Genomic DNA, 24,636 nt, shown 5'->3' on the forward strand with positions numbered 1-24,636 from the left:
AGGCCGTTTATGTACTCTTATCTGCTTGCTTCCTTTGAATGGCTGCTAGAGATTGCTCTCTCTAGCCCAGACCCCCATGCAGGATCCCCACCTCAACAGCAATAGTCAATGCAAGCTTTGTACTGTGTGATCTGAACGGTTTGACCTGGGGATTCATGAAACCTGCAGGGCAAAGAGGCCGCTCCCTCTTGGGCAGTCCTGGCAGGAGTGAGCGGTTTTGTGCAAAACCGCAGCAAAAAAGCAGTTTATCAGGTTCTTCTGGCTGCTGGTGCTACCCAGGCTTGTGCCAGAGAAAGTGGGACTTGGTAGGGAGGAAGGGGAAGAGCAGCAGCGAGGGGAAAGCAGGACCTCAGCACGACCCCGGGGTTGAAAAGCCGGTGTTTGCATGTGAGCAACCAGTGAGTCCCTCCAACTGAGCATTCCTCTCTCGTCCCCATGCTGGGCTCCTCAAGAGCGTTTGCGAGAGCTGATCTGCAGCACCAGGCAGCTTTAGGTGGCACTGAGCATGTATTTGCGTCCTGTCGCATCGAGGAACTTTGTCGCTATTCATTGCGATCATCTAATCCTGGCTAAAAGAAGTAAACCCTACCATGAAGCCAGGCACGGCAAGAAGCTGCAGGTTTTTTGAGGTTGCTTTGTAATCCTGGCCACATTGGTGCTGCATGCGGGGAAGGAGAGGCTTTATTTAATTCTAATAACGGTAGAGATAATGTTGGCTTTGTGATAGTCCTGGGCACAGCTGTTCCGTAATATCCACGGTGGTACATGATATGAATGGCTAGCAAGGTATCAAGCCTCTAGGATGTTTTCCTTGCTTTTCAGCACTTGAATGGATTGCATTGGTTTATTGGAATAGCGCTGACTTTGTGCTTGCAGTAATTAATTCCCTTTTCCGGGCTGGGGGGAAGGTTGGTTATAATTTCCTGCATTCTTTTATCATAAGGCCAAAGGAGAAACTCAGAATAGTGAACAGATAGGAGTGCTGCATACATGCATTTTAAATTCAGTTTCAAGCAGTTAAGAAGATAGATTTTTAGTAGAGTGGTCTCTCTGTATTTGCACACAATTTTAAAACAAGGTGACCTGGAGGATTGGTGCTAGGATATGGTGTCCGTTTCCGAGATCCCTGGCTGTACTTCTAGCTAGCTCTAACGGTAAATCTATACCCCCCCTCCTTTTTAAGGGCAATTTAGTGGGCTGGAAGACAGGCGTTTTATCTGCTAGTAGTCCTCATGCTGCAGGGTGGGCAAGAGGAGGATTGCTGGGAGGGGGTACAAATTTATACTGACCGAACTCCTTTCATCTCTGAAGCCTGCTCTTTGAGCTTAACCATGTGGCAAATGAGCAGCACAGAAAGTGTGTCCTCCTGCTGCCCTCCCTGTCTGCGCTCTACTGAAGGACATCCCTTGCAAGGACTGCCGGCTGAGGGCTTCCCACCAGCATGGGAAAACACTGCGGTAAGGAGTGGGAAAAACTTGCTTGAGAACCAGAAGGGCAAAACAAGTGGGGGAAGAATGAGTTCCTTGGACATTTTCACCGGTTTTCATTTTTTTTCCCAAAAAATTTTCACCTTGTGGCTCTCGCTGTTCTCAGGTTCTTTCTAATACCACTTTTGCTTCATGGCCATTGCTATCCACGGCATGCGTTCCTATCAGAAATGGTTGTCAAAAGATAGGCGGCATGGGCAACTGCATAAGCCAAATGGCTGGGGTAGCAATTGCTCGAGTCCTGGCAAAAGCCTGATTATAATACTAGTGTTTGTGATTTCCAGTAAGGGCTGCAAACAGTTTCCCATAGCTGCTCTGAACGGTCACTGGCTGCCGGCTTCTTCCTTGTAAGCGTCGCAGCAGCCCCATGCCAGGAATGGCTTCAAATCTTTCTAAAAAGGTACAAATGCAAAGCAAGCCAACACTTGGGTATTTAAAGCATCGCTTGATTGCTGCGGTCCTTCCCTTCTCCCCTCTGTGGGCGCAGACGCGGGAGTGAGTTCCCCGAAGCCCTGCGATGCCTGTTGCCTTGCCAACACGGGTGTGAAGGAGACGTTTGAGCAAAGAGACGGTTGCTTCTGCTGCAGAGCTGTAATGCCAGGCGGATCAGGGCGGCAGGGGGAAAAAAGAGGAGGAGGACCTCACCCGCTTACAACCGCTCCTTTACACAGCTGCAGAAAGGGAGAATTAATAAATCCTTGCAGAAACATTCAGCACTCACTCCTTGCTACTTCTGAAATTGTACAACAGTGTAATTTCTTAATGATGGGTAATGATGAAACATCAATTTCAAATCTCTGTTTTTTGCCTTTTCTTCTGTCTAAAGCTGCAAAGTCGGGGAGCTCGATATAGTTTACAGTCAACTGGGTGCCTGCCGATCCTTATTGATGGAGCTGATACCTGCTGGTGTTTACCATGTGAATATCAAGGAGGAGCAGTAAATTGAAAATTGCTTCTAATGGGCTCAGTTTGCATGTTTTAATGCTTCTCCGGAGAAGACAAGAAATGTTGAGATTTTAAAATAGAACAGGCACAGCGGTCTCTGGTAACACACGTTGCTTGTGTTTTTCTTTCTTTACAGTTCACATCCCTTTGGTGGTAGCTCAAACACCCCCTTAAACAGAAAGCAGATGCAAAAACGTCATTTATCTTAGACTTCCTACCTGCTGCAGCAGGAGCACGCTCCGTAGTAAGCGTGTGGGGATCGGTGCGTGTCCGTTACGTAGCTTCTCTCGTCCAAGCCGGGCAAGCCCAATATGCCATGGAGCTGTGACTAGTGGCGGAGGTGGCGGTGACAACCCTGCCACCACCATAAAGGCCCTTGGCTGTGGGCTTTGGTTTTACGTCGTGCTCCCTGTTGGCAGCCGGAGCAGTGTAGCTTGAGAGCATGGGAAAGCAGAAGGTGCTAGAACAGAAACAGGATCCTACTGAGCAAAAGATGCTGGTTCCTGCAGACGCTTACCGAAGTCCAGTAAATAACTTCTGCCTCTCTTCGTATGGGTTTATGGAGCAGTGCTGGCCACACAGGCGTTAAGCCGGCAGAAATGCTGGCAGTGGGGTCGTCGTCGGGATTTTGTCTGAGGTTGCTCATCCTGGCCCTGCATGTGGGACTTCTCCAGGAGTGTCCCTTCCCTAGCGTCCGTGCACAATAGTTACACATGGCCCGTCCTGCCATACACAGGAACGTAGTGGAAAATTAACATTTCAGTCAAAAAGATGAAAATAGGAAATGTGAAGGCTTTTCTTGCTGCAGTTTTGCCTTGGAGCATGCTGCTTCAAAGACAGCAGCGAATTGAAGTCACTAGCCGTAGCTGTCTCGTTCTTTCTTGAGGCAGTGTTTTGATAAATGTTGATGAGTTTAACAGTAAAACTAAATGACATTTATAACACGATGTATGCTTTACCCGTTGCTTAATTATATCTAATGGTGTTGCATGTAAAAGGCGTTTACCGTTTTACTTTTGTTTAAAATGACAATCTAAACCTCAAGGCCTATGGGTTTTTGTACAAAGGTGGCGACTTAATTAAAAACTAAAGACAATCTAGTTTTAAAAGGCAACTGCAACTTTAAGAAATATGTGATAAAATTTACAAAGTGCTTGGTAAGAGAGGAGTTCTTGGACTTCAGAGGTGTTGGGCTCCTGCGGCTCCGGCTGGTTTTGGAAAGCCGGGCAAGCAGAGGGGTTGAGCCTTTCTCCCTTTGCCTCTCTCTCCCGGCGTGGTAGGGTACTGCTAAGTCGGGGTCCCCATCCCTGCCCTGGGTCCCCCGTTAGGGCTGGGCAGCACAGACGGCGTGCTGTGCTCAGTTCACCGCCTCCGGGAGATTTGGGCGCAAACTGTGCCCGCTGATTTGAGGAAGCTGGGATGAGGACCGCATCCAAAGATGTTTTCTTCCTTCTCACTTCTGTATTGGTTGCATGGTCTCATTGCTGTTAACTCCAGAGGCAGTAAGGGGGATTGGGCTAACGCAGTCTAGAAAATCATGCTTTTATTTTGGCGTGGAGTGTACCATTTCTTTTCCCTTCCTTCCAACTTTGCCTTTGTCCTGTTAGCCAGCAAACAGACAGATTCTCCACTGAAAATAAGGCATGAAGAATGAGTCTGTATCAGGCAAGCTGCATCTTTAAAAATAAACACTGGATCAGAGCTTTGTGCCTTCCACTCAGCTGGCAAAGCACTGACAGCAGGCAGTAATGTGTTCAGGAGCATCTGCCCTTTCTCTTCTTTTCATGGGTTTAGTCAAAGCAAATCCCACAGATGAAGGGGAAAAAAAAAAAAAACCAACACCACAAAAACGCATTTTATTTCCCCTAGCATGGAAGAACTACTGGGTGGAGGCCTAAAGGGGGGACGTGCAGAATCTGCAGCGGGTAGATTAATGTTTAAAGACATTAGCATTGGTCTTTTACTAACATTTATAAATCCAATGGGTGGCAGATTGAGGGCCGATTCCACATTTTTTTCTTCCTTTTCTGTGAGATAATACATATGGTAAAATAGCTCTCGGAACTGCCTTTATCGCGGGGATGAATCAGGACAGTTGGTGTTGCGAGAGACTTAAAACTTACAAATACGTTGCCCTTTAGGCTAGCATTCATCATTGTGTCTGATCTGGGATCTAGACTAAAGGCTTTTGTTATAACATACCATTTTATCCTTTCTTGGAAGTATAAATTGGAAGGAGTTCTCACTTTGATCGTAATGCTGCTGCTGAGATTTTTTCCCCCCTGTGTTTTGGGGGGGGGAGTGCATAACCCTCACTGACGGTGTCTGTCACTCTTTGACAAAAGATCTTGTCTCTGATCTCTAAAAAAAAGAAAATGTGGAGGGAGCAGGGGACAACACACCCTTAAAAAAAGGAAAGGAAAGGAAAAGACTCCTAAAGACAGTGCCCCTTCCTCATCAAACGATGTGCCTACAGGTGAGGCACAGGCATTTATGTGACCTGGCTGGTCCTGCCAGCTGGGTTTCCCAAACGCTGAACAGCAACAGAATAACTTCAGCAAGGACGTGAAGTGGAAACTTCCTCGGCTCTTTCGTGGCAATACGCAGGTATCAAGAACAGGCGAACAAAACCGCGCTGCTTGAGCAACCTGTTGCTGAGGCCAAGGACCTGCCCTTCATTCCCTCCCCCATAAACGTGGGCTTTGCAGCAGAACTGCAAAATCTGTGAGGGCCTGAGGATTCCTAATGGGCAGGAAACCGCTGCATTATAAAGCCGGGAAGCGTAAACCTTGCTCTGCCCTTGAAGCGCTCAGCGAGCTGGCGGTAGAGCCCAGCCCTGGGCAGGCAGCAGTGGGGGCTGCCGCTTCGGCTAGCCCTTGGATCGTGCGCAGCTGGTAGCGCTCTTCGTCGGCTCTGTCGGATTAAGGTCCCGGTAATCCTTGGGTAGGCACGTCAGAGAGTGGTTTAGGTTTCCAGAATTAGGCTGTGTATTTGGGAAGACAGAGCATTTTGTGATTATATTTTGCTTTTTGCGCTACTGCTGTTCCCAGCTCGTGGTGGCGGTCTTGGTTTTGTTTTATTGACCCCACTTGTATTTGTCATTTTGGGGAAGCCCCCAGCAACTGAAATCAATCGCTTCCATTAGAAACCCAGCTCTTGCTGTAAAAGACAGTAGCAGCATTTTTTGCCTTATGATGGGGGAAAAAGGCCAGGAAGATATTGAACACCTGAATTCTAGAGGCTGGCAAAGCAGGAGGCATCTTGCTGCTTAATCTTTAGCGTTACGCTGACCCCCAAAAGATTTGCTTCCTCTGCAGCGCGGGCACCTCCCCATCACAGACATAAAGCAGAGCGCACAGACAGCTCATGCTAGGACGTCTGTCGCTCCAGGTTTGGATGCAGCCAGGCAAAGGTTTGTGGAAGGGACGGTCCCCCCCGGAGCTGCACGGGGCGGACGGTTTCTCCTGGGATCTGGCCGAGAGCAGTGGCGCTTTGCACGTCCTCAGATGGGACAGGGGACCAGAATCGTGACATTTATGTCTGCACTCTCGTCTAAAAAATGAAGAGTGGGCAGGTAACACGTGTGAGCAAAGCAACTCAAAAAGCTGGTGTTTCACTGGGAATCGGGATTGGCTTTTCTCCCATGACTGCAAACTAGGAATTAATTTCCAGGGGCAAAATATAAACTCAGCTTAGTCCACGGAAGAGAAGTCATCCTTGTGCCTTCAGCATCTGGTGGGTGTGTACGTGGAAGGGTAGCTGAGATGTACAAGCTCTCAGTTCTTTGAGCTGGTGAGTATTTTGCCGCCTTATTTTATGTAATGGTAAACACTTCGGAGAAAAGTTCTGCGGGTGTTTCATTGAAGGCTTACAAGATTACTTCTGTGAATAATGCAGTAAGTAAAGTGTGGTCATTTAAAGCTGACTGCATGCTGTCTTAGCCAAAGAGTGGGAATTGGCCAGAATATCCCAAGAAAAACACTGTATTCCAATTTATTATCTATTATCCCATTGTGCTTCAGGACATTTTCTACTGGTTTGCACATTTGTTATTAATTTTGTCATTTACTACTTGCCTATTGCAGTGGCGGAACTAAAGATTTTGGAACGGCTTTAACTTACACGTGCAGGCAGTTAAGGGAGATCCTTTCTTTAGGAGAGAGATTGGGCTGATGTTGATAAAAATTCATCTTGGGTGCTTTATGGAAATAAAGATTTCTTGGCTTTAAAAGAGATTATTAAGCTGCGCATTGTGACAGATGCTGCTGACAGTAAAAAAAAGAGGATGTTAAGAAACCTGTAAGAGATGGGTTACAGGTATGGATATAAGACAGATCTGCTCATTAGAGTAAAATGAAACCCATCATCTGACTTGAAACAGTTTTCCTCGTTATTGGAAAATCCCATCATTCTGAATAGTCCGTGGTGGCGTTTTGCGGGGGGGTGAGGGTGGGCATTGCTCCTGGAGCAGATGCTGTAGTATCTAAGGATTGAGTGTGTACCGAAACAGACTTCAACAGCAGCGGCATCTTCACAAAACGCTCGGAGATCACAAGGAGCGTCTCGGAGATGGAGGAGTGGGGTAGTCTGTACCCCTGCAAGTGCTCTCCGCTGGTGGCTGTGTGCCAAGGGAAGGTCTCCCTTGCCGTATCCGCTGCCCGGCCGCCATCCCTGATTTATGCCCGTGGTAGCAGAGGCTTGACGGCTGCAGGGAAAGGTGGAGAGAGAGCAGATGGGCGAGTTTCCTCCAAAGATACACTTGCCAATTCAGAGCGCGACCAGTGCCACGCTCAAACCGAAGCATGTGGCTGCTGCCAGCCTCTACAGTACAAAAATAGAGGTGACGGTGCAGGTGACAAACCTGCAAACACATAAATTCTCTCCTTCTGTGCTTAGGGTTTCAGCAGAGGCTGCCACGGCTTTAGCCCCCCGTGGCAGCGACAGAAATGAATGTAAGGCAGCAGGTGCTGTTAAATAATGTTGTTCTGATAATGTAAATGTGCTGAATGCACTCATTGTCTGTGAAAACTGAATATTTCATCAATGCTCCCTGCTCTTACCTGCAGCAACCTGCTGTACATCAGACCTGAGCTCCTGATGGAACAAGTCGTGACAGAGAGAGGAAATTCCGTGTGTGTTTTAAACTCTGGATTAATCAAGGTTGCCTTCCTTAGATTTAGGCTGTGTGTGTCCTTGATAGTGATGTAGCTGGAAGATAAAATGCAGATAAGGAATTCCGTATTAGGGTGACATTAATAATAAATGAGTGTTGATCCTAATAGAGTATTATTTAAACATACTGAATGGAGGCAGCAGTCTGCTGGGACCATATTATGTTGTCACACTACTTCTCCCTTGCTGATGCTGCTTCCGAACAGTGGTAGGGAGACTGAAGCATTGGATTTTAGGTGATGTCCTTGGTGGATGGTGGCTGGCAGTGATGGCTGGGTGTAAGGAGGAATACGAGTGAGAGGTACCCACCTTGTGTGTCTGCTGGGGCTGTGCACAGCAGTACTCTTTGCTGCCCTTTTGCTTGCTCCTCCACGCTCTTCCTCGCTTCTTCCTTTTAGCGTGAGGCTCCCTGAGAGCCCCCTTCAGAGCCCACAGGTGTCTCTCGGGAGGACTCCCTCATCCTGCCTCCCTTTCTCAAACCCTTCCACAAAAAGATCATCTGTGTCTCCTGCGTACGGCAGCCAAGGAGCAGTGCTCGCACAGATGTCCTTTGGATGATGCTCTGATAAACCTCCGACCTTATGAGAGCAAGACAGTCTTTTAATAAGTGACCTTTTGTTGTCTTGGCAATGAACCATCAACTTCCAGAATAAAAGCAAGAGATCAGCTGCTTCTATGTCTTGAAAGCTATTCTTCTGGAAAGTTAAAGTGTTTGAGCATCCCTAAGTAGATAGATAAAATACAATGCTGCAGTAGTAACATCTTTTATTTAAGAACTGTCCAATGGCTTAAGAAATTAGTTCTAAAACAGGCATACAGCTCTCCAACTTAGCCATGGCAGCAAAACATGTAAATTGTGCTTTTAGACAACAGAAGTTCCATCATGGTGAGCGTGACTCCTAGGATTCTTCCTTCAAATGGTCCAAACCCATTAATTTGAAATACGATCATATTCTGAAAGACTAAATTTCTGGGAATTGTTATAAATTGCTTTCGTCACAAGATTTGGTTAGAAACGTGGAATAAAAAATGGAGATTTGCAGCACAACAGGCTTCATTGCAAAACCGGGTACCAACGCTGCAAGCTGTGCCGAATTCATCCCTGCCTGGTTCCTGGGAGCCTCGTTTGCCATTCCCCCCCCCAGGTCAGTGACAGGTAAGATCGGTATTGATCCTCAGCATCTGCTGACCGTAACCTTTGAAGGGACAGGCGATGTATGGCCATGGAATTTTATCTGTCAATATCTGGGTAATAGAAAGACAAGCACGACATCTAATCCCAACACAGGTGACGGATCATAAATCTGCGCTGATGTGGTTACTGGTAGTGGCAGGAATGGGAGGGGAGGGGGCGAAGCAGCGCTGATGGACACCGGGAAGTCAGGAAATGCTCTAGGCTGAAAAACCTTTTGGCCAAAAGCGTGTAGGTTTTCATCGTAGCAAAAAGGGTTTTATTCTTCAGCTCAAAAGAAATACTTTAATTCGATCGTTAGGTGGGATGCGGGCTGAGTAGTTGATTCTTGTCGAGTGATGTCCCACATGTGTGCAGAGCCCCGTCAGTGTGCTCTTCAGTTAGCATTTCGGAAAATGCCTGGATTTGGAGGGTTTCTTCTCCGGAGGGGTCCGTCGGAAGCGGGGTGCTCCCAGCTCCCGGCAGCCTCTGGAGTCAGTAATGCCGAGCCTTTTAATAATTCAGGGAGAGCGTGATTCAGCAGAGGAGCTGCTTTCCTTTGGGCTATCAGTACCTAGCCGGCTGTGTTGCTGTAGCAGTATTTCACATCAGTTTTCCATCTCTGTACCGTTTTGGTTACAAACCAGTAGAAAGAATTCCCCAATGCCATTTCATCATGCAGAAATTCACAAATGTTTAAAGTAAATACAGCCTCTGGTGTCAATAATTCGGAGCTATTGTCATCTTTTATTCTTACTCTTTAAGCAAGAAAAGCCGTAAAGGTGGCTATAGCATTTCTTCTTCTACAAATTTAATAGCTGTGCACAACTCGCTTGAATTTGCAGTATATTTTTCTGAAGTGTATATTTCATAACATAAACATGCTCCCCACAATAAGTAATTTTTAGCACAATCTTGCATGTTCTCTCTGAAATGCGGAGAGTAATTCAGCAGGGAAGTGTGAGTTGCAGCTTGGTGAGGGCTGGGGAGAGGAGTCGTCTGCCTCGCTGGGTGCATCGCTGCTGAAAGGTGCTGAAAGCATTCGCGCGTGTGTGTGTGCGTGCGCGCGCTTGCTAAAATATGTACCGAGAAAGAGGGGAAATAGGTCCCTGTGATTACAGAGGTTGCGTAAAGCATGTGACAAGAAGATGAAATAGCTGGCGCTGAGGATGCTGAGTGGCAGGAGTGGTTTTGTCCCTGCAGACAACGTCAGGGAAACTCACAGAAATTCGCTGCAAAGAGCAGAAGCCTTGCAGTCGCCAGTCCCGCTTACGGAATCACCAGTGGGGATCCATGTGGATTGCCTGACTAGTCATCCAAAACTGAGCACAAGTTCTTCACCCTGGGTTTGATGGTGAAGCCTGGGGGAAAAGCAACCCACCTTTAGGCAGCCAAGTGTGGAAGGAATGCAGCTGAGGGCAAGTGAGGAGAAAGTGTCCTCTAGCACCCCGGCTTTTTGGGGATATGTGGCAAGGCCGGTGTCGATCTCGGCTCTGACGATAACTGAGTAGGAGGCTTTAATTTGGTGCCTCCATCTTTTTCAGTTTCCTCTTCTGAGAAATGATAAACCTTTGCCTGGGATTGTTCTGTGCTTGGAAAGTAGAGGCATTGCACATCACCGAGGAGTAGTTCCTTCATGGGCAATGCACTTCATTAGCGATTGGCACTACCTGTATTTTTCCAGATCTGCAATACTAAGGTTTTGGGAAGAGTTTCTGTGAATGTTAATTGCACCCACCCCACCTTTTTTCCCCCCCTAAATGGGAACTGATGCCCTTAGCATTGTTGGGTGATACCAACACTGGATCAACGGGATCAGCAGCAGCATCCTTTCTCAAAGCAATTCTTTTAAACCTAGCTGTATTGCTAAAGAAAGAATAATATATGTTACATTTGAAAGTAAAAATACTTGTACAAGGTGAGCGTTACCATATCAACTTGCTGTAGTCTCTGTTTCAGAGAGAGAAGTGGAGCTGTGATATCCCTTTCCCTTCATGTGACTTGAGCAAGGTCTGCTCAGTTTGGTTCTGAGCCTGCAGTGCGACACCTTGCTGGAAAGTAGCTGTTGCTCTCGGTACTCGGTAAATAGGGATTTTCACATGCAAAACCTAACAGCAGCGTATTGAAGATGACAGGCCTGCACAGCAGAACAAACTTGAAAATGAGATTTCTAGAACTTGGTTTGCCACCGTTACTTTTTTTGAAGAGCTTTTCACCATGGGAAGCGGAGTTGCATCCCAGCCACGCTGAGTCTGTTGCTGGCCACAGAGAAGACATTGAAGAGGGAATAAGAGCTACTTGAATACAGGGAAGTCTCAGAGATGCTTGTCTCGCGGTCACAAAACTGGTAATTAGATCTCAGTAGAAGAGAAAGTTGCCGTTTCAAAATGTTAGCTGTAAATCTTGGTGGAAAAGATTTTCCTCTGAGGGTGAGGATCAAATTAAAAGAAGAAATGTTCAGAGATGCCCACGTGCACCTCCGGACTCCGTGGCCTCAGAGGGTTTCTGTTAGGGATTATGCATGGCTGTAAGTAGCAGCAGGCTGCTTTTTCTCCTGCCTTCACTTCGCCCTGAGGTTTTCACAATAAGCTTGTTTCTGCCAGGTGATGACAACATCCCTATCTCCATATACCACGAATACACATCGAGGAATGCAGACTGTTTTTTACTGCATGTTTTTTAAGCATTACTATCCAGACCCGATCCTTTTCATTGCTGGGGTGGGACCTGTTCGGCTGCAGCAGCGTTCGCATGTGATGAGAGCCACATTGTGTGCTCGCACGTGTACATATGTTTTGGAGGCAGCCCGATCTAAAATTGCTATCGTTCTTTCGCCCGTGAAACGATGTCGTGAAATTAACTCTGTGAAAAGCAATTGCCTTTTCTTGCCAGCACAATTAGCATGGATTGTCCATTCTTCTCAAAAGTTCAAGTGTGACGACTGTAGATTTTGAAAACAGTCACTCAAGATGTTGAGACCAGATGCACTGAGCTCCAGCAACTCCTTCCAGCGCTGCCTTGTCAATTCTCTTCTCCCTCCTTGAAGCAAATCTGCAGAGAAATTAAATGGCGATTTGATTTCCATCTTTTTCCTACTCTGAAAGGCTCCTGTATCCGGTCACGGCAGAAAGTCTCTTTGGTTCCTGTAGTCTTCCTGAAAAGACAGTTCGTGATGTTTATTTTAAGAGGATGCTCTCTCTGTGATGGATTGAGAGAGCATAGAAACTGCTCAGTGAAGAGAAGTAACTGCAAGGAGACAAAGCTTCTGGAGTAGGTGGATTGCTAGGTGTTTATAAAACCTGCTCAATGTTTATCTCAACTTTGGCTGGTTATTTAACTACCACATTGCTTTTAGGTAGCTGCAATTGATAGATGAGTTTTGACATTCAAATTACATTCATTCTGTGGATTGATCATTGTGTCATTTTTTCCTCGAGCACACGAACAAATAGTTTGTGTATCTGTGTGGCTTGTTTCCTTTGACTCAATTTATTAAGAGGAATTTTGTTGAAGTTTATGGGTTTACATAGTTCAGGTATCACGAAAATGACTCTTTCTTGGAAAGCATTTGTGGCAGTATCCTGTAGACTGAATTAGCAGTGCTGCTGCTCATGACAGAGTACCTGTGGCTCGTGTTTTGTTAGAAATTGAAGAATTGTGCTCACAAGCACGTATTTTTAATCCTTCCCTCTTTTCTCCCTGACGCTTCACTCTATCCTGGTGTGCTACAAGTGGAGAAAGAATTGATTTTAAATGTGACCACTGCCTATAAGCCAAGGTCCCTGGGCTGTGCCCAGCTAAGAGGAACTTGTTTGAAACACATTTTACTCATCTATGTCTGTCTTTGCAGCCTTAAAAGCAAAGACTGCAGTGGTCTAAGGCAGTAAGACAAGTGCAAAAACGAACTGTATAGCTTCTAGCCAAAACCGTTCTTCAAGCGTTGCATCCCTCCACTGTACTCCCCCTCGTAGTAAGTGTAAAATACGATGTCGTTTTTTACGTTGCACGGAGAGATTCAGGAAACAAGGCCAGAGAGTTGCTTTGGGTAGCAAAGAGAACATGCGTAGCACTTTTTCCTTCCCCTTGCATTGCAGATATCTGTTTCAGCTATTGTACTTGCTCATTAAGATTGTACACGTGTGTTGCATGTGTACGGCAGTTCTCCCTGAAGCCCCTCCTCTGAGGCTGGCTTCTTTCACCCTCCTTTTTAACTCCCTCAGTAGCAATGTCTTACACTCAAGATCAAAGTGAGCAAGACTCCAAGTCAGGCCTTGGAGTCTGTCTATTATGCACATTGAATGCTGGGCAGAGGATTTCTACTTTGTATTGGACCTACCAACACGAACCTGTTGTCTAATATGCGGACCACGCACGCGGGCTTTTATAGTCCATTCACAGGTAACACATGAGAATCTATCCCGTATAATTCTGTTGGGGTTTTTTTCCCATTGGGTCTACTCAGGCCCTCTCTCCCCCAAAGTATTGCTAATTGGCAGGTGATGTAAAGTTGGTTTTCAATAGTAGCTTCCCTTTGCTTCTCTCAACTTCTGTGATTCTACGTTGGGTCCATAAACTTCATTTCCCCTTCCCCGCCACGCTTCCCTTTTCTGTTACAACATACCGTAATGCTGTAAAAGTGTCTACTTTAATGCTCCTCAAAATACTTATATACTGCCAGTAAATATTTACCAAGAAACTTCCTGAGATGTTGACTTGAAGATGGGTCTAAAGAGTTCTCACTTCACGTTGCAGTTTTATTTAATTTAGAGTTTGTAATTGATGCTGTTCACAGAAATAACATTCTTGTCTTGGTAAGCGGGAGCAGATAGGAATACAGATACCCAAAAGCGTTAACTTGTACGGTCTGGTGCTTTCAGTTAAGCAAGCAAATTCAGGTCAGCAGAGCAAGAGGAGCTTTGCAGACAACGGCCGGATTAGACGCCCTTTGATTCAGAATAAATACGCCAAGTCTGTGAGGCTGGAGATGCCGGCTGCTTCAGGCCATGGATTTGGCGTGTCCTTACGTGCACCCTGCTTGTCGTTAACCCCAGGCCCTCAGGGAGAATAAATGCCTTCTTGGGAGGGATCCTGATGCCAGCCCGGACCAAGATGCTGGACTTCTAAAGCCATCAGTCAGCAGGCTTAATGTAGCAGCATCCCGGCATGAAAAGCTTCAGTGGCTTGAACTTCAAATAATTTATTTCTAAATTACTTCTACTGTAATTCTTATTAATTCAAATAGGCTTCTAAGCCGATGTAAAATTCAGTAAATGCAAGGAACAGTTTAATGAATTGAAAATAGGATTGAGTCTTTTAAAGTAAATGTAAAAAAATATGCTAGCAATAATTGCTTAGATGGAAATCGAATCTTAATAGCTTTGTTAATGATTTGTAGGGAGTATTGCGTTTATGAGAACATATCAAGCTGATCCTTGTGCAAGAACCTTGTTTTGAATGGGTTTGATAAAATTATTCCCCAGAAGCAGTTAGTAACGCTTAATATTTCTGCTTGCACTGCTTTTGAGATATTTGAATGTCATTCACGCTGGAGCCTGACTGCGGCTGTTAAGGATCAGTTCTGCGCTGCTGTGACGCGTCCGCGGTTTGTTGTTAGCGAGGCAAGATGCAGTGCAGGCGGTTGATGCGTATTCCTTTGATAGCCTTTGGGGTCTGTGCTGTTTGGTACATTGGTGAGGGGTCTGGGGCCCGGGCCCCGAGTACAGAAGGTACGGGTGTTACTCCATTCGGTAACAACTTTTCCTACTGCTGCTTAAAGTTTGTCAATCTGGAGAAATGACATTTATACCAAGAGGGCAGAAAAATGTGCCCAGGCTTCAACTCAGTGCCATCCAGTGTGGAAAGGTGTCTGACAATTTATCGATCTCCTTCCTGCCAAATGATGCAAACTTTTTGTCAAACCTTCATTTCCCAGGCATGTCAAAAGAGAAATGCAAGCCAGAAAGAAAGAAAAAGGAAGAGAGTGCAGGACGAGAGAAAAACTAGAGTATCAGTAACATCCCCAGATTTGCTGGTACAAACTTTATCAAAACCTTGCATTTTTGTGTTTTTCATGGCTAAACTGGGAGCTGTGCCAAGACAGCTGCTAATCGGCAGAGGGCTTCTCCTGGCCACCCAGCCCTTGGCCAGGTGTCTGCATACCCTCACTTCGTTTGGCCAACTGGTGATCAAAGTTCCAAAATTTCTCCCACTTTGCTTTGCCTCCTGGTCTGTAATGGCCATGGAGTTTGTGAGCAGACCTAAGTCGTTACCGAAAGGGACTCCAGTTAGCATTCCCCTGACTGGAGTCCTTCCCTCGCTTGGTGTTCCTGGTCCTGCCTTGGCTCCATGCTCCTCCAGCTCGCTTTCCAATCTTGATGAGATTCCCAGTAGTTTTGGAAAAATTGAAACACAAAGTGCTTTTTTTCAAATTCTCATCCCCTGCATTCTTTAACACGTGAAGCAGATTTCTCAGCGAGCATGTGATGTAATGATTCGATTCATTAGGAGAAGAGTTTTCGAGGTGATGACCTGTAAATGATTACAAGGCTCCCACAGCATAATTGCATCGAATTCTTTTTTTCCTGCCTCTGGACATTAATAGTGCCTACTGATTACACAGAGCGAGTAAAAACTGGCTCCCTAAAGTCTATCTGCTCGAGTCAAAGGATAAGTGCTTCTTACAGTGAATTGTTCTTTCAAGGTAATTTAACAAAATTCATCTGTTGAGAGAGGAAACGAATTTCTGCCATTCCTATGCGCGTGGCGTGGAACTCGCACCCCTGAGGCTGGTGCGAAGATTAAAGCATGGAGGGGCGTGTGGCATCCGGGGAGATCTTTCCCTCGTCCTCTGCCTTTGGTCACGCTTCCAAATACAGCAGAGAGGATGTGCTGGGATAAAATGGCTTCTTTGCAGTAGAAAGCATGCTCCTTGATGAGGCCATACAGCGGTCGTTTTACAAACAGTCAGCCGTACGGTAGTCCTTTTTCCCCTGTGCCCATCGTAGAGCTCCTTTCCAATTACTCCTCTTCAATTTAGTGGTGGCCAGTACAGTTCGGGGGGCAAGATCCGTATTTGTATTCCCCAGCATTGCTGGTTTGAGTGTTGGTCGTGCAGGTAATGGTATCTGTTCGGTGAAATTAATACCAGCCCCATCAAAACCCAACTGTGGCTGTGCAAGGTCTGTTTGCTTAGTTACTGGATGGGGCAGGGGGGGACGGGGGACAGATAAAAGGCTGAGGGTCCAGGTTCCATAAAACCCCAGCTGGCTGGAGGACCCAGGGTCAGGGGTTCTTCGGCTGGTACTCCTCCACTGCTTGCCCAAGGTGCCCCCTGCAGAAAAGACAAGTTCTTCCTCAGCTGGGCTAGTCAGTTAAAAATCCAAGGTCATGTTGGCAGAGCGGCCCACGGGTTGTGCCGCTGGGCACGTTTTGCAAGACCGCTGGGCGTGCAGTGGCGCTTTTCGTTCCTGAACGAAACTTGCTGACATAATTTCTCATTTTGCTATTTCATCTTTGCTCTCTCTTTAAGGTGATGGTCAGAATTTGGTTACAGAAGATGTGACAGTGGTGGAGGGAGATGTCGCCACCATCAGCTGCCGCGTCAAGAACAGCGACGACTCGGTGATTCAGCTCCTGAATCCCAACAGACAAACGATTTATTTCAGAGATTTCAGACGTAAGTTGCATCTTTCCTTGTTTGATAACAACTTTTCCTGCACCTCGCTTGCGCTCGGGAGAAGGCATTTGCAGAGATCTCTTCTTCTAACGCAATGCTAGACACTTAAAGTTTAGTCAATTCTTTAGAGGGTACGTGAGACAGGCAATCATAATCTTTCTCCTTAATGGAAACCTTGATGGTCCCCTTTAAAAGTCAGACCGTCTTACTTTGCAATAGGAATTGATTGTAGTAATTCAGGGTGAATTGCAATTGAGTGCCAAATATTTAGCTGACACAAACAAATTGAATAGGGCAATGCCGAGACAGTGCAATGTTCTCAGAGGTAATCTGTTTGCTTCAAAGACTGAAAATTTCAAGATGATCTATGCCTCTTTATAACCAAAGCAAAATCTCCAGCGAATGAGTCTGGCTTTGTTTCCTGTTGCAACAATGCCACGGAGCATGGTAGCTGCAGTGAAATGCTTTAAATTGCCTGCGTTAATGTCACTGCGGGGACGGGACGCAGTGCTACGTTGTGCCCAGCACTGTGGAAACACACGGCAAACCATGTTCTCTTCTGAGGCGTTGTGTGATCTAACGATGTGCACATGCGGGGACTGGCTCGCTCCCTCCGCTTGTGCCGCTATTCAAGGCACTTGTGTTTGGCTGGTAAGATTGAAAATGCTCAGTTTCCAAATTCTTAGAGTAATTGAGGCAGCCGTTACTGTGGTCAGGAAACAACTTTTAAACTATACTTTTCCCAATTCTTTTATCTGTCACATTGTCCCTCATCCACTGACTGCGTACGGTCAGACATGGGTCAGCTTACTGCTTATTTTCACAATAGGCATTTTACCTACACATCCCTAAGCCATCTGATAATAAAACCATGTCCAAAGATTTGATACTGTGCCCGGGGATTTGCTTCTGTTGATTCTTTGTACTGATCTGAGAACAGAAATATTTTACAGGTCCAGACGTAAAGGTAAGAAGCGGGATGGAAGCTGCAGTCAGGAACCCGTGGGGTGCTTGTCTAGACGCTACTGCTATTTTTGTAGACCTTTGACTTTGTTGTGCGGTGAGAGGGGGACGCTGCATCTCACGGCGGTCACTAAGGTGTGCTTGCTCCGCAGCGCTGAAGGACAGCAGGTTCCAGCTGGTGAACTTCTCCAACAGCGAGCTCCGAGTGTCCCTGACAAACGTCTCCATTTCTGATGAAGGAAGGTACTTCTGCCAGCTCTACACTGACCCCCCCCAGGAAATCTATACCACGATTACAGTGCTCGGTAAGGACCGAAGAGGTGCTCGTGGTGACCTTTGTAATCCCTGGACGCACAGGGATAGCAGGACGGGGCTCCGTGTGGCGTTCGGGGAGCTCCAGCCACCCAGAGAGAGCCACAGCTCTCCACTGATGAAACACGGCAAGGGTTTGAGCGCCGAGTGCTCTCCCACTGGAGGCCAGCTCAGCTCTTCAGTAGCTCAAAGCAGCTTAGGACTCAAGCCTGCAGACACAAGATTTTCAAGGGTTGCCAGCAGATACCAAGTGGGTTGTCCAGTGGCATGCCAGAGCCCTTGCCTCGCCTTCCTGTCTTGCAAGGCATCCCTGAGCCTCTCTTTGTAGGTTACATCATATTTAGTGTGATTCTTTGGTCTTCCTCTTCTTGTTCGCAGGCAATTTTTGGCTTCAAAGAATAAGCAGACGTGTAAGCGTGAGGTGTTCTCCACTTCCAAGGCTCTCTTTCACTTGGGCGGGTTGCTTGGAAAGGCTTTTAGGGCAAGTCTGGATCTGCTAACATCCTGGAAGGAGTGTCTGTCCAGCCCGAGGCTTGGCAGAATGGCGGGAGCTGTGCAAGACCAGCCCTCCTCCGTCTCACACCTGTTTTCTTTAGGGCGAGAGAAGGCACGTTTCTTAGGAAGAAGGGAAGATAAGTGGCAGTGGTTGCGTCTCATTCAGTGAAGCAAGAAAGTCAGCCAGAAAGTAAAAGCTGTAGAAAACATCTTTCAGTAATTATCTGATATGCAGAGGGAAAATAAATTAACATGAATGCTTCGTAGCATGGTAGAACTGTTCAGTTTATGAATTTTGTGTTTTCCATAATAAGACTACTCTGATCACATGCTGAATCTTTTCTTCCAAAACTTGGGGATTTGAGAGATTACATTTTAATGATGAATGACAGCCTCTTTGCCCATCTATGATATTCCTTAAGGGCAAATATTACTAACGGCATCACTGGTGAACCTCCTGCCATTGTGAAGATGTGTAAGTTTTTGCATGTTTGTCAGCTGACTTACATATTCAGAGAAATCTTGAGTTCGACTAATGGAAAGTGATAGCTTCCTATTAATTTTGCAAAAATTTATTTCACATGTGAGAGAATGTAAGAGCTCTCATTTGACATCACAAGTTTGCTCATTTGCTTAGTAACGGCTATTTGCGGAGCTGAAGTTAATTCTGCCCCCTCCCCTCTGCCCCCCTCCCCCCCCCCCCCCCCCCGAAATACACTCACGCGCAGCCCCGCTGAGCTCTTGCCTTTCTGTCACTCCCTCGGGCTTTGCAAGACTGCGGTGCACGTGCAGCCGCAAGACCGATGCGGTTACCAATAATAGCAGCTCGTGCTATTAGAGCTGTTTCTACAGATTAGCAGCGGCTTTTAAGACTCTATTAATAGGAGAACCTGAATCACGGAGGGTGACTTAATGTAAGATCTCACTTGCTGATTAGTTTCAATCTTCCTTCTTTTATTTAATGAGATTTGGTTCTTAGGGTTTTATACGTTGTTTAAATAATGTTTATAAGCAGTTCTACTATAGCTATTACGTTTATCAACATCTTCAAAGTTTTAGTGCACTTTCCAGTATTCATAGCTCTCTTCCAGCTCTTCTCTCTAATCATACACACACAAACACAGTTTGTTGGATTTCATTTCACTGCTAACAATGCTAAGAAGGCGTTTGAAATAATAGTACTTCCTTTATTCACCTATAAGCCAGCACTGCATGTCTTTCGAGTGGGAGACAAAGTACAGTTTTTTGTTGTGGTTTTTTGTTGTTGTTATTTTTAAACATGAATCGTGCTTCAGAATTCAGGGGAAAGTGTCTGTTTTCTTGCCTCATACTTCAGTTCTTTTTGAGAAGGATTTGCAGCATGGCCGTCGTGTACCTGCCTTTCCCCCACATCCCTGAAGCGGTGGGTGTTTTGTCTTCACCTCCATTGCGTGCTCAGGCCAAACCTTAGTCCACAGGGCAGGCAAGGACGATCGATGTTTATTATTAGAAGCCTGAGGAGGAGATTCTTTATCTTAGCTAGCAGTAGTACAGAGAGATCGGGTACCGTGACATCAAGGATAATGCGTCTTTCCTCTCTTCCATATTATTGACGCCCTAATTAGAATTAAAAATGAGCTGGGGCAGAGGAGTGGTTCTCTGTGTCGGTAATGTGGCTGGTCCTCCTAGGAGTGCATTCCCTGCCAAAGATCTCATGGTCATCGCTCAGACTTGGTATCTCTCAAGGTCTATCAAAGAGCAGTTTTGCTGATCTGCTTCTAATGATACTCACTTTGGAGAGCGGAGCAAAGTTTCAAGGCATCCTTCTTCGTAGTCTGTATTCGGAGAAAGCTTCACATTTGCTTTAGCAGTGTGCTTCTCCCCCTCTCTCCCATGTACTTTAATGTCTTCTGTGACAGGATATGTCGATTTATTCATGCTTAATTGGAACATGTGAAAATCTCAAATATGTAGCCCGTTCTGTTCTTTTTAGAGAAAAGCCACAAGTGACTAATTAGTCCATTTGATCATCTGGATGGTATTTATACATATTTGTTCTTCATTAGCTCAAAAACGTGTTAGTCACATTTGAACTATGCAGTTGCTTAATCATATTGATCACAGCAACGTTGAGTTTCCTTTGGAAGTTCTGGGGTTTTTCTGAAACTGCAGCTCTGTGCTGTACGAACACTTGATGTTCATTTTTTTCGGGTTTTTTGCCTCACTAGCCATGGGTGCGTTCCTGGGGAAGAGATTCTTTGTGTCGGTGTCATCATTTTTAAGCCTGGGTCACATCGCTGGGTTGTGCTGCAGTGGGGGTTGTCCCCCTGTAGTGCTAGCCTGTTTCTGAGTATTATGGGATTGTTTTTCATTGAGTATATATAGTCTTCTAGCTTTCTGTCTGATAGGAAGATATGTGTCTGGGGAGAACAGCAAATTACCATCCTCAAGGAATTGCCCCGTAATGCAGGTGCCTGTCACCGGGCGCAGAGCTGCCTCTCTCCTCTCTCTGGGGCAGTTTTGTATTTGGTTTATGGCAGTGTGATGGGCAACACAGTGTTGTTCCAGAGGTGAAGGCATTCCACTCTGGGCTTGTGCTTGGCGGCTTTCTGAGCGTCTTAAATGAGCTTGATGTTTGCTGGCCTGCTTCCGCTCCTTGCGGCTGAGGCTCGAAGCTGAACAGCAGGAGAGAAAAATTGCCTTGTGAGGTTAGAGGCACGGTAAGTAATACACTTCCAAATGTCAGCTTTTGTGTTTCCTCTTCTTGTCAGCAGCAGCCAAGAAACGTGCACGGAGTCAAGCTGTATTTTTAAATAGCAACACACACAACCAAGTAGCGCAGAAGACTAAAGCTCTTCCCTGGAATGGTGCCTGCCTGGGAGAGAGAATAGAAAGTTACAAATTTGATAAGTAATAATTTGCAAAACTACAATGATTATTAGGTGGAGAGTGAGAGTGCTTACTCCAATTACTGTGAAACTGCCTATCAAAGGATTTGATCGATGGGAAGATCAAATAAATGCTGGTGGCTAGTTTCGTCTAGTAGATTTTACGGATTTTCCTGAAGGTTTTGTCTTGTGTTAGTGATCGAAAAATGTTTTTTCATCAAGTGTGTGTTGTGTTGGTTTTTTTGTTATAGTCCCACCACGCAATTTGGTAATTGATATCCAGAAAGAAATCGCCGTTGAGGGAGAAGAGATTGAGCTGAACTGCACTGCCATGGCCAGCAGACCAGCCACCACCATCAGATGGTTCAAAGGAAACAAAGAGCTAACCGGTAGATGTATCTTCTCAGTCACTTGCTTTTTTCGGATAGCTGCAATGATTTATGTAATGCTGGGTACTTGTTTTCTGCTGCCAGTTGGGGGGGGGGGGTGAGGGTGGGGATAAAAAATGGAAAGGAAAAAAAAGTAGAGCGAGCTGCTTTGAACGCCAGCTCGGGAACAAAGGCATATGTGGGCAGACAGATTATTCTCTAACACAGAAGGGCTGAGCTCCATTTGGTCCTCTGCCTACCTGCCAGGCTCGAGTACAGGGTTCTGGAATCTTTTTGTAACTGCAGGTGACCTTGAGGAGCCCCAAAGCTGTGCGTTGAATTTATTCCTGCGGCAGTTTATGTAGCTTTCTGCCCCGTTTTAGGTACGAGTAGGATCATCTGTGCTTTGGGCCGTAAAGATTTTCAAGTCACCTTCACGTCTAGCTCTCTTGTTTATAGAGCGTTTTCTCTGTGTTCAGTTGAATATTCATACAAGATGGGTTTCTCTGACTCCCTGAAGTCTGGTTGCTCCCAGTATTTGCACATTCAAGTCACTGACTCTGATTGCATGTGACGTGCTGTTCGTTTAAGTCTGCGTGTAGATGTGAGCCTGGTTGACAACACCTTTGTGCTTTACCCAGTCTGAGACACCGAAAGGCTCTCTGCAGAAGTCCAGACTCATTACGTCAAACCCACCCCCCTACAAGGGCAGGATAAAATCCTCTCTTTAAGTCCAACACCTACGAGCATCCAAGCAGGACGCATGCTGAGGGTATGCTGATAAAGGTGGAATGCAGACCTGCTGCCATGCGAAGTGGTGCCCCACTGATTCCCAGCGCCGGTTGTCGATGCGACGTGCAGATCTTCCAGTGATCCCTTTCTGGGGTTCCTTCCCCATTCTGCTGGGCAGCAGTGCTGCAGTATTTGACCCTTCGTGCTTGACCTGTCCAGCTTCTTGATGGAGTTTTCTTCTTCTGTTGGCAATTGAATCCCAGCTTTCCTTTCTCTTTGAAGACTGCTCAGCTGAGCAGTAGCTTCTTGCAATACCAGCTCACCCTGCTGATTCTTTGGATTTATTTTTTTTAAAAACAGAAGTAGGGAAACTGAAATACTTGGTTGCAGGTTGTGAATAGCGGGAAAGTGTGGCTTTGCTGATCAGAAAGCCTTTCCTCTAAATATCAAGGGGTGTCACTTTCTGCAGCTGTCCTCCGTTTCACTTTAGTATATTATACTGAAATATTTGGGGTTTGAAAGACCTCTGCTACAGAAGTTACTCTTAATGTTTTGACTGTGAATTCTTAAGTAAAAAGCCACTTGAAAACAAAGTGGAGGTGCGTTATCAGCAAGCACTCGCTGAGTTCCCGGAAAAATCCTTTTTCTCCTATCTTGTCTTGTCTTCCTTCTTGTTTCCATGTCGCGTGTTATGGCATCCTCCAGGCAGCCAGTCCTGAACTGTGCTTTGCTCCAACCACTGCTGCTATTCTCTCCTTCACATGGAGCACTGCTGAAATGCTTCCGCCTATCAATACTACTTTTAATGAAGTTAATCTGTTTAATCACTTTCCTAGCTAATTGTTGATTCAAGAGTGGGAGGGGATTTGTAGCTCATCGATTTCAGAGTTTGGGGATTTGGGGACGGTGGAAGGGGATTATTAATCGTTACAGTAGCGTAGCGTGGACTTCAATTGGCAGTGACCTCCCAGCGAGGTGTGTGACTACACCCCCCCCCCTAAACCTCCGTGGCTGCAGAGGGAGGATGGCTATCCGAAGGGGACGTGTCACCTGGGCACGGAAAGGAGGGAGGTGACGTGGGTGCAGCAGACACTCCCTCCCATGATCACACTCTGCTCTCGCTGTCCTCTCCCCGGCAGGCAAGTCAGAAGTGGAGCAGTGGTCCGACATGTACACGGTGACCAGTCAGCTGTTGCTGAAGGTGGGACGGGAGGACGATGGGGTCCCTGTCATCTGCTTGGTGGATCACCCTGCTGTCAAAGACTTGCAGACACAGCGTTACCTAGAAGTCATGTGTGAGTAGCAGAACTTTTAATTCCTTTGTCGTATGAAATTGCTCACTGAGGAGTTCAGGAACTATTAACTATGTGATGAAATTACAGTGTAGGTGGGGTTTATGTCCTGTTAGTTAAAAATTGAAATCAAAATGTTGGGTACCACTTCATGGGTGAAGCCACGACTTTTCCTAGCCCTTTGGTGATATGATAAACGCATACCTTCATTCTCTTAAGAAATACCTTTCTCTACATAGAATTTGCGCCATCAAGGGTTCCTGGCTGGGCTTTATAATTGTCAGAACAGATTAAATCTGAGCATTTTTCTCTTAGCAACCTACTTACCTCTTTGAAAAGCGCTCCTCTACTACCACATCAAAGCGACTGGCCACCGTTGCGGCTCTGCTGGCAAAAACTTGGTACTGTGCAAAAGGAACTCAGTATTGTACATTGTGAACATACAGCAACAATGGGTTTTCTAAATCAGAGTAACACGGATTATGTAGTAACACCACTGATTAAGGCCAACCTATTTTCTATAATGCTCCTAACATGTTCAGTGTTAATAATGCTTTTCACTTTGTTTAGCAAGTGCTCTACTGTGTATGACATGAACAAGGTTTATGAGTAGGTACCTGGAAATACCTCTGGTCCCAAATGCAGCCGTGCCTGACTTGCAGCTGGTGGAAATGACAGAGCTGCTGGAGCTGCTGCATACGCACACCTCTACTGAGCAAATGGTTCCCAAAAGCAAAGTCAGACAGTCCTCACGGCGAGGCTGGGGTGCCCCAGGAAACCAGGGTGCTAGGATGATTGAAAGCGCTTATTTTTGTAGATTCATTTCAACTATAACATTACATTAAAAGGAGAAGAGGAAGTTTTGTATTAATTTATTTCATCTGCTTCATTATGTAGTTTCATTATGAACATCTTGGTTACAATTCTCATATCTCTGAAACTAGTGGGAAGTAATGTTCCTGTAATGAGGAAAACAGAAATGATCAGATACTACCTAAATGGGCAGATACTAGATTTCTTGCGACTGTGCTAATGTGTAATTCATTTATGCAAACTTCATGTCCATTAACATTTCTTGTAGAGCTCCATTAGCTTTAATAATACATTAGCACCTTTGTGAGGCTTGATCAAATACTTAACGGGGGGGAAAAAAAAAA

General features: G+C 45.9%; 1 protein-coding gene across 6 annotated transcripts in view; it reads left to right on the forward strand.

The window, feature by feature from the left end:
• CADM1 (cell adhesion molecule 1) overlaps positions 1-24,636 on the forward strand; it is a 171,609-nt gene that overhangs the window by 99,589 nt on the left and 47,384 nt on the right. For 5 of the 6 annotated variants that reach the window (XM_075035177.1, XM_075035182.1, XM_075035178.1 and 2 more), the window contains exons 2-5: positions 16,304-16,450; positions 17,566-17,718; positions 21,339-21,476; positions 23,327-23,482. In XM_075035177.1, coding sequence (XP_074891278.1) covers positions 16,304-16,450; positions 17,566-17,718; positions 21,339-21,476; positions 23,327-23,482 — 594 coding nt within the window. Of the gene's footprint in view, positions 1-1,426; positions 1,458-16,303; positions 16,451-17,565; positions 17,719-21,338; positions 21,477-23,326; positions 23,483-24,636 lie in introns of those variants that run through there. The other variant, XM_075035179.1, reaches the window with a different exon arrangement.

The sequence above is a fragment of the Buteo buteo genome, chromosome 9 (genome assembly GCF_964188355.1).
Source record: "Buteo buteo chromosome 9, bButBut1.hap1.1, whole genome shotgun sequence".
Classification (NCBI taxonomy): Eukaryota; Metazoa; Chordata; class Aves; order Accipitriformes; family Accipitridae; genus Buteo; species Buteo buteo.